The following is a 9,760-nucleotide window of genomic DNA, read 5'->3' on the forward strand; positions in this document are numbered from 1 at the left end:
CAATTTACACTCCCACCAGCAGGGTACTAGGGTTCCCTTTGCACCACGTACTTCCAAGACCTGTTAATTCTTGTCTTTTTCTACTAGCCCTTCTGACCGGCCTGAGGTGGGTATCTCATTGTGCTTTTGATTTGTATTTTCCTAATAAGTAGTGACGTTGAGCATCTTTTCCTGTGCCTGTCGGCCACCTGTATATCTTCGTTAGAAATATGTCTGTTCATAAATAATGACTTGAGGGGCCCGCCAGGTCCTCCTCCGTCCAATCGGCCAGTTGCTGCCTTCTCCAAACATCGCCATCACCCAAACCGCAGGAGAAAAATCCGCTGGAAGGCGTCCATCCCACGGGGTGAGAGCGGGGGACACACACGTGCACCGAGTCGCCACTCCAACGGCGCAGGACGCAGGCGCCCAGGGGTCCACGGGCGCTCCGTGCTAGGCCTTGTGGGGCAGCTGGAGGGAGGGAATGGGGAGAGCGGAGGGGGCATCAAAGGGAACGGGGCGTGGGGAGGGGAGAGATGGGGAGAGCATATAGTTACCATGGGAAAATTGGTAATTTACATTTTTAAAATCAGTTTTTGAGATAGGATTCACATACCATAAAATTCACCTTTGGAAAATGTAACTTCAGTGGCATTTAGTACATCCACAAGATTGTGCAACCACCACCATTAATCTAACCCATCGCATTTTCATCACCCCAAAGAGAAGCCCCCTAAACCATCGGCAATCACTCCTCATTCCCTCCTCTCTCCAGCCCCTGGCAACCACTCATCTGCCTTCTGTCTCTATGGATTTGCCTTTTCTCAACATTTCATACACATGAACTAGTACAACATGTGACCTTTGTGCCTGGCTCCTTTCACTCAGCATAACCTTATCCAAGTTCACCCACGTGGTAGCGTGTGCCAGTCCTTCATTCCTTTTTATGACTGCATAACATTCTATCGATGGATCTACCACACTTCTTTATCCATTCCTCAGTTCACGGACACTCGGGGTGTTGCCACCGGTAATTCACGTGTCTTGAGAGTTTATTTTGCGCCAGGCAGCACCAGGAGGAGTCACTCACCCCATTTCACAGATGAGGCGACAGGCTTGGAGAGCGTCCAGAATTTGCCCAAGACGAAGAGCTCGCTAGTGCGAGAGCCGGGGTTTCAACTCAGGCAGGCAGACCGCAGAGGTAACAAGACTCACAGGCTAGAACACGAGAAAGGTACAAAAGGGGATTCCACGGATAGTCACCCTTTTCCCCGAGTTTTCAGTCACCCATTTCCCTCCTCTTAGAGACATTTACTCTGGCCACGCTGGGGATCCTTCCAGAGAAATTACTTACACCCCAACATGGAAGTAGCACAATTTATTGACTAATCTGTCCCATCGATTGGAAGTGTCACTTTTATGGTATACTAAAATCTTTTATGTATTTGAATTACTCTTTTCAGAACTGGCCTGGCTTTTTTGCCTATCTTTAATATTTGCCATTTCTCTAGAAGTCTTTTTATCTTCTTATTCAGTTTTAAAAATTTCCTCCTTCCCTTCTTTCCCTTAAGGCATCATCCACTACATTCGTTCACTCTGGTATTATTTGTAGTGTCGTCTTCAGATGGGACAAACTACCTGGCGTCCTCAAAAAATAAATTCAAGAGAAAAAAAGAAAAAGAAAGCAAGACCAGACATGAAGGGAGAACTTATAGATTAAGTAGGCCTCCAGAGACCTGACAATCAAATGCAAAGCGTGGACCTAATTCAGATCTAACTCAAACCCTTACAAACAATGTTTATGACACGAAGGAGACATCTGCGAATTTGAGGGCTGACTGGATATTTCACGTTAATAATCTTAAGGAATAAAAGTCTTATATTTTCAATATACCTACCAAAAACGTACAGGTGAAATTATACGATTTCTAGGATGTGCCTCAAAATACTATGGAATGGGGGAAACAGGTAAGGGTACAGAAGAATCACGACAGCCATCAGCTGATAGACATTAAAGCCGGATGCGTTCGTGGGTGGACAATGAACAACGCAGCATTATGTCTGCTTCTGCATGTTTAAAATCTCCGAGAATTGTTTAAAAACAAGAAGACACTCTGGAAAACGTTTTGGCGCTTTCGCGAAGGGTAAACATAGAACTCCCGTATGATCCAACAACTCCACTCCTACCTACACATCTAAAAGAACTGAAAGGAGGGAAGTGAACAAACATTTGTACACAATATTCACTGCAGCGTGAGTCACAACAGGCAAAAGCCGGAAGCAACCCAAGTGTCCAGCCACAGATGAGCAGATAAATAAAACGTGGCACATACACACGATGGAATGCTATTCAGCCACGAACAGGACTGACTTTTTGCTGCATGCTACAACACGGATGAACCTTGAAAACATTATCTTCAGTGAAATAAGCCAGACACACCAGGACAAATATTGTATGATTCTGCTTATATGAGGTACCTAGAATAGACAAATTCAGAGAGACGGGAAGTAGAACAGACGCGACGAGAGGCTGGGGGAAGGGAGATGGCGCTGTCATTGTCTAAGGCTTACAGGGCTTTTGTTGAAGACGATGAAAAGATTTTGGTTCCAGACAGTGGAGATGGCTGCACCACCTCGTGAATGCACTTAATGCCACTGAACTGTGCACCCATGAATGGTTAAAATGGTCAATATCATTTATGTGTACTTTACCACAATAAAAAAAAGAGGAATAAGTGAGTTCAAATTTCAATTCCTCCTTCTCTGCGCCTCAGTTTCACCATCTATAAAATGATTAATTGTAATCGTCCATCCTCGGAGCTTAGTGCAGGGTAAGCACCCAGGAGGAAACACGACTACCACTACCACAGCATCAGCAAAGGATTCTTGTGAGGATCAACTAGGTTCGTGTACGTGAAAGCATGTCTTAACTGGAAGCTGCTAGGCAGGCATACCTCCTTTTACTGTGCCTCGCAGATTTTTTTGCATTTTTTACAAGACCCTCCATCAGCAAAAAAACTACAACGCGCCGAAGGCTCAGAGGACCGTCACCTGTTTTCAGCAATAAACTATTTTTTAATTAAGGTACGTACACTGTTTTTGTAGACATAATGCTACGGCACACTTACCAGACTACAGTCTAGTGGAAACGTAACTTTTATATGCACCGGGAAACCCAAAACATCCTGTGACTCGCTTTATCGCGGTGGTCTGGAACAGAACCCGCAATATCTCCGAGGTCTGCCTGTACAGATCTTAACAAACATTAGGTCTTATGGTTTCCCAGGGCCGTGGAACTGGTCAGAAGAAGGATAATTCTTTCCAACCGATATGCCACATGGGCCAACAGAATATACGGCTTCCTCTATTCTATCAAGAGATATTATTAGGAAAAGAAAGCATCAAACTTAGAGAACTGTCTTTTACCAAGATGTTGACACACGCTCAGACAACTGCTCAACATCAGTGCTCAAGACATAACGGATATTCCTTTCTTTCCTTTTAGGCCACTACTTTTCTTACTAAAAGTTTACTTTATTTTCCAAAGATAGAACATGGAAGCTTATGGAATTTCTCAAGCACATACGGAGCCTCCTGCCAAATACTATAGTTCAGTTCACGTCTTGAATCTCATTTTGAGGCAGCGATTCGAAATGCGTGAGGAAGGACACCACTTGGTTCCCTTTTTCCACTATTACCCACGAAAGGAGGCCAGGACCGTGACTACTGAGTTACGATGATTACTACACTATCAGGACGAAGAAGGGGCGTTTCAACTCAGGGTTCCATTTACCTCTGCTTTACAACAGCGGTGAGTGTAGCTTCAAACAATCGTCAGTCCAAGTTCTTCACTCCGTTCTTGGATCTTGCTAAAAAGATTCAAGGGAGAAGGAAAGTTCCCCCGGAGCAAGACTGCCTTCCAAACTCTGTCAGAGAGGAGGAAATAAGAAAGAAGACACGTGTGCTTGAAACCCATCCTCACGTTTCCCATTGATTCAAGCCCTGTGATGCTAAGATACAATGAGACTCAAAGGAAGTTTCCACTCTTCTGGAAATTACAAGCTGTATTACAATCCTTTCTTCCAGAGATGAGAGGGAAGAAAAGAAGCTCCCTTCTACGTATTTATTTCTGTGTCTGTCTGTTTCACGTGGGGCTCCTAACCAGACTGTCGATATAGGCGAGAAAACTGTTCATAGTCATATAAGCCTTAGCACCTAACTCCATTACACAAACAAACACAAAGGATTGATTGATTTATGCAGTTTTTGCAGTTTTCAGGTCTACTGAATTTTCCAGAATAGTAATCACCCCATGGACCAACCTGTACTTTGTTCTCTTTGGAAACCTACTAAGTGCCGTTCCCTATCATGGAAACTCTACCACTGAGGCAACATAGCCCACCTAGGTCGGTCTGTGTCTGCAGTATTTGCATTCACGGCACAAGTAACCCCCTATTGCTTTATTGTTACTCAAGTCACGCCCAAATACTCACATACGCAAATGTAAATATATATTACTTTATTCTAAACTACTTTGTCTCATTTCTTCTTTCTATTGTAGTTAGAGCATTACGTTGACTTTTCTCTCTTAAAATTACGTACGGAAGCAGGTTGTACCTATCTACGAATTTCACTGCAGGAGAGTAAAGGGGTACAGCACACAAACTATTTGCTATAAAAAGGGAAAATGGAGCGAGACAGGGTTGAGGACCAGAGTTCCACAGGGTGAATGCAGATTTCCGAAAGAAGACTGAATTAACTTTTGCTTTCCTTTGTCAAAGGAACTCTGAAAGCAATGAAACGAGTCCCAGGCATCTGCTGTCCAACCGGGAGACAGTCTTGCCACCTATTCAAACGCTTTTTGGGAGCCAAATTTTTTTGTGTGTGAGCCTGTCTCCCCGCGTAGAATGAAGACTCCTCGAAAATGGAAATCACAGACCACACAGCAGGTCCCCGTGTGGGCATTTTGCATTTTGCCGCTCCCCTTCTTCAACCCCACCTACTAACCACCTACACTCCCCTTCTGCCTGTTTCCCCATCTTGAAAACACATACAAGGCAGCAAAACAGAGCAAAGGTCTCCACAAACAAGGCCCAACTAAAACCAGACACGGCCAGAACTTCTGCATCCCTGATAAGCCAGCCCAGTCCTGAACGCTGAGGGGTCATCGGTACGGACACGGTGACTGAAGTAGTTTCCATTCAGTTCTTTCACTTCGCAGTTTAGTTTCCGTCCTCACACAACCGATGCCATCAAATGCAGTCAGTGCCGAAGTTCCAGTTCAAATTTTAAAAGGACACTTGATGGAAAAGGGCCTGTGAACTTCACTTAATGCTAGGAGTCCCAGGGAAAAGGAATATTTGAGCTGACTTCCCTAGGATGAGGTAGGATTAACTGAGGTTAACTCAGTGTATCTGAAGCACAGAAAGTGCGGGCACGAGGGGCACAAGATGGGGCTGGAGAAGCGGAGAGGATTCTCCACCACGCGGACTCTTCAAGGCCAGGGTCGAGAGTTGGTTTTCATTCTTAAAACAACCTTGCTGAGTGATGTTTCTGAGCAACGTTCCAACTTGCCTATTAAAAAGATTTCCTGTGTGAAGAATGGATTGGAAGGAGACGAGAGGAGACACACGGACACTAGTTAGGACCCGAAACGCAAAAGGTCAGGCAAGTTCTGTATGAGCATGCTTGAGGGAAACAAGGTGACAGATTCCAAGATACTCAGGAGATAAAAACGAAGGGGACTTCACGAGGTAGGAGACGGAGGAAAAGGAAGGTCTCAAGGAATACAAAAAGCCTTCACCGCACAAAGGAGCAAAGTCTCACAAGGCATCATTTGAACGTGTAGAGCAAGACGTCTCATTTCATTCGGGACCTGTTAGGAAGCAACGGATGCCCTCTGTGATTGCTGGAAACAATATAACCAACATTTCTGGCGGCAAGTTCTGCGACACTGGAGCTGGAGCGTTTTCTCACTCAGACTTCGCGCTGATTACTCACACGCTCCGTGCCAAAACAACACAGCTGGAGGGACTGAGCGGGACTCCACTGGGGCAGTCAAGGGGAGTCCCCAACACTGACAGTCGGCAGTCCCTCTGCACTTTACCCGGGCAGCGATGGCCAGAGCCTCGCTTTTAAAAGGATGGGGAGAAATCAGAACATCACACACCGGCCCACTCAGCTACAGCGGGCGGCGCAGCCGGAGGGTCAATGCCTCCTAGCCAGGGGCCGACGGGCCAAGCGCGCGGCGGCGGCGGCGGCGGCGGCGGCAACAGTGACCGGCAGAGCCCACAGGAGACGAGGCCCGGGCCCAGGAGCCAAGAGCCGGCAGGGCCAGGCCCAGGGGACAAGACGTATTACCTTTCGGGGATGTGGTTTCCGCCCCGCCTCCTGGACGTGCCAAGTCTGGAAAAGACGCGCCCCTGGCCCCGGCCGCCGCGGGCGTGATGCCATCGGCTCACGTGGGCCCCAACAGGCCCACCACCCAACGCCAGCAGCGCCAAAGCCGCCACTCCAGCGCCCTCGCTGCCGGCAAAACAGCCCCGACCGCAAGCGCCCGCGCAGCAGCCCGCCCGGCGCCCAGCAGCCTTCCAACCGCGCATGCGCCACCGCCCGTCCCGAGGACGTCACCGCGCCCGGAGGCCTGAGATGCTCCGCTAGGAAACAGGACTCTGCTGGCTACCGCGCCCTCTCTCGCCGCAGGCCGCTAGCACAGCTCATGCAGACGGGGGCGTGTATGCCATCGCCTTCAGATTTCCAACAGTCCAGGACCGGGAAGGAACAGTCAAGTCCCACTCCCCCAGTTCCTTGTCTGGTTCTTCCAGATATCTTCCAAGAGCTCACCTTCACACATCGTATACCGTAGACAAACGCTTCTTTCTACCTCTAGGCATATCCTCTGTTTTACAGAAAAGCAGCGTACTCTACCTAGTCTACAATATACCTCGGACAGTGCATTTCCCAGTCAATTTAGGCGTACGTCCGTTCTATTCTTGTTAATGGCGTCATAGTATTCCAGTGATTATAAGTACCATAATTTACATAACCAGGACACTGTCCATGGGCTTTTAGTTGTGTTCAGTTTCTTTGTCCTCTGTTAACAGACAGGCTGCAATGTAAACATCCTCATGCATGTAGACAACTATATCGCAAGTCCCAGAAGTAGAATTGCTGGAAAGAAGGATATGCAAACTGAAAATCTGGAAAAGTACTGTCGAATCACCCTCCAAACACACTGTAGCAACCTACACTCCCCACTTACAGTGAAACTTGGATTGGCTTCCTATCCTGTGACAGGTATCACGCTAGAGCTTGACAGCATGTATTTACCTCTTAGAAAACTCCAAACGAGAACCGAGAGAGAGAAGAGCGCAGCTCAAAGCTACGATTTCCACACAGAATCAAGTACAGGGAGCTGTACCTGTGAGAAAAACTCTAAACTCTGCTACAAGTCGAACAGCAAAGGACAGCATGTTCTACAGCAGGTCTGAAGGCAGAACAGGGCACTCAATTCCAGATTACACCGTAGGCGATCAGAACAGTGAGTGCTTTCTGTTATTTTTAGATTTTAGTTTCTAGTTTCTGAAAGTATCTTACCTACGCTGTCGGTAACCTTCACAACCATTTGACAACGGGGTGAACTGAGGGTCAGAAAGGTCCGAGGTCTGCAATCAGTGAATGAATGAGTGAATGAATGAACGAAGCGGTAAAAAGATCACTCGCTTTAACATTTCTGGCACAGTCAGTGTCTAACCAAGTTCAAATCCACAAACATTTACTATTCGGAAAACCTCCGCAGAATTGAAAATGGGTCCATATTAGTGAATTGCTCTTTGGACAAAGTACGGACATAAGTCAGCACAGCACAGTTTGCAAACTTCCAATGAGGCACATTCAGGCTTGGTGCTAAGTCACAAGATATTCCTTTGGACTCTATGTAAAAAAAAAAAAAAAAAATTATCCAACAGGCGTGAAGTGGCCGACAAGCAGGAAGGGTCCAAACATCTGCAGACGTTGACAACATACGAAATGTGACATACATCTATCAGAAGCTCAAAAAGCTCTATTGGTCCTGCACTTCCGACTTGCTGAAAGACTCAAGCTTGGGGTGGAAACAGACTCAGAGGGAGATGCCACAAGAAAATCCAGACCCAGGCATAACAGGGTGTCCAGAAAGTAGGGGGAACCAGCAAAGAGTAGGCCCTTGGAGTGGAGTCAGTCCACCGTGAGGTAAAAGAACGCCTGGATGGGCTTGCAGGACACTGGAATGCAAGACACAGGAGCAAGGGATATTTGGAGCACCAAAGAGCTACATAGTTGACACTAACAAAACCTACCAGTGTCCGGGAGGGCCCCACGTACCACGCAGGCTTTGAGGGATTCCAGTCCTTAATTAAATCCAAAAGTGACAACGGGGAGAGAAAGGAAGAGCCTCAGGGCTAGGTGGACGGGGTATGTGCCAGCAAGACAAGTCTCAGTTATCCCCACGGGTACAAAATGCAGGAAGTGGGTCTCTGGGAGAAGACAATTCCCTATCTATAAACAAAAGGCGTTAGGTCAGGGTAGGGCTTGATGCTAAGTTCCAGAGCCTTGGACTAAAGCTCTTGAGCTTCTTCCTCCTACAGTTAAGATTCTTGTAGAGCTTAGGATCATGCTGAGCCTGCAAGCTCAAGTTCAATGGCCATACCTATGGAGAGAACGTGCTTATAGAGGCTGGGAACCAGGGAAGGCCTAACTAAGACTTTGCCTAAATAGAACTGAACGTTGGGACTGAATATTTTCATATGTCAATTATTTTACTGCTACCAGAATTTGTCTTCCGACACTTCCCCCCAACTTACACCACCCACCCGAACCTGCAGTAGCTCTGGATTCCCTTGATTTCCACGGGAACGTAGAGAAAAGAGAGACCGGTCTGGCTTGCAGATATCTAGTCTATGTTCTTAGCCTCGTGTTATATACTAATGTCACGGAAGTAGGCTATCTGAGGTATGACGCTTAGGGAAAAAGACCTTCAGAAAACATTCAGTGAGCTCAAGCCATACCTCTACACTGCAACAGCCTTCACAATTTCTTCTCAGATAAGCATCCCTCGCTATCACTCAAAAAACTCAGATCACATAATAGGAAAAACAGGCCTATAAATGAAGTATGTGTCTTTGGAGGTCCCATCGAGGAGCTAGCTTCTCGTGGGCTCTTGGCGCCTTGTAGCACACACCTCCCACTCGCCGACACTAGAAAAGGCCCCAGATGGGTCCATTTAGGCACACTAAACGCTTACCTCCAAGGAAAACGACCAGATCCAAAGATTTCCTCCCCAAACAAATCATCGACAACTCAGCCCTCACTCACTGTCTCGCAGTCACAAGACTGGTCAGTGAGAACAATACCGACCAGGCGAACAAAAACAGAGGCACCCAGGCCAGGTCGGGGGGACTGCAGACATCTGCTCCTCAGGTGTGGGTGCACAGTGTAACTCACCACAGGGCCTTTTCACCGACCGCTTTCTAAGTTTCTCCACAAAACCCATCAGGTCAAGTTAGCCCATGATGCTTCAAAACGAGCAATCGTCAGGGGAACAACATGCAATCTGTCTTCCAATTTTGGATTCCTTAAAAACGCGACCAGGAAAGACACGTGGAGACAGAACCAGAGCATCTGAATCTGAAAACAATCTCCGCTCAACAAACATACCGATGCACGACGAAAACGACGTCACATGACATCAAGCAAAGGGAGAAAAAGATATTGAGGGTTATTCTCTTTCGTGTACAGAATTCAC

The 9,760-nt window shown here is 47.0% G+C and overlaps 1 protein-coding gene across 4 annotated transcripts in view; it reads right to left on the reverse strand.

Moving 5' to 3' along the window:
- MTHFD2 (methylenetetrahydrofolate dehydrogenase (NADP+ dependent) 2, methenyltetrahydrofolate cyclohydrolase) overlaps positions 1–9,760 on the reverse strand; it is a 51,122-nt gene extending 41,362 nt beyond the window's left edge. For 2 of the 4 annotated variants that reach the window (XR_015553618.1, XM_087436551.1), the window contains exon 1: positions 6,340–9,758. Coding sequence is in view for 3 of the 4 variants with exons in the window: in XM_087436551.1 (XP_087292677.1) it covers positions 6,340–6,581 (242 nt within the window). In the remaining variant the exon portion in view is untranslated. Of the gene's footprint in view, positions 1–6,339 lie in introns of all 4 variants that reach the window. The other 2 variants (XM_087436552.1, XM_087436549.1) reach the window with 2 other exon arrangements.

Source organism: Ceratotherium simum, chromosome 11 (genome assembly GCF_057802395.1).
Source record: "Ceratotherium simum simum isolate JZ-2026a chromosome 11, ASM5780239v1, whole genome shotgun sequence".
NCBI lineage: Eukaryota > Metazoa > Chordata > Mammalia > Perissodactyla > Rhinocerotidae > Ceratotherium > Ceratotherium simum.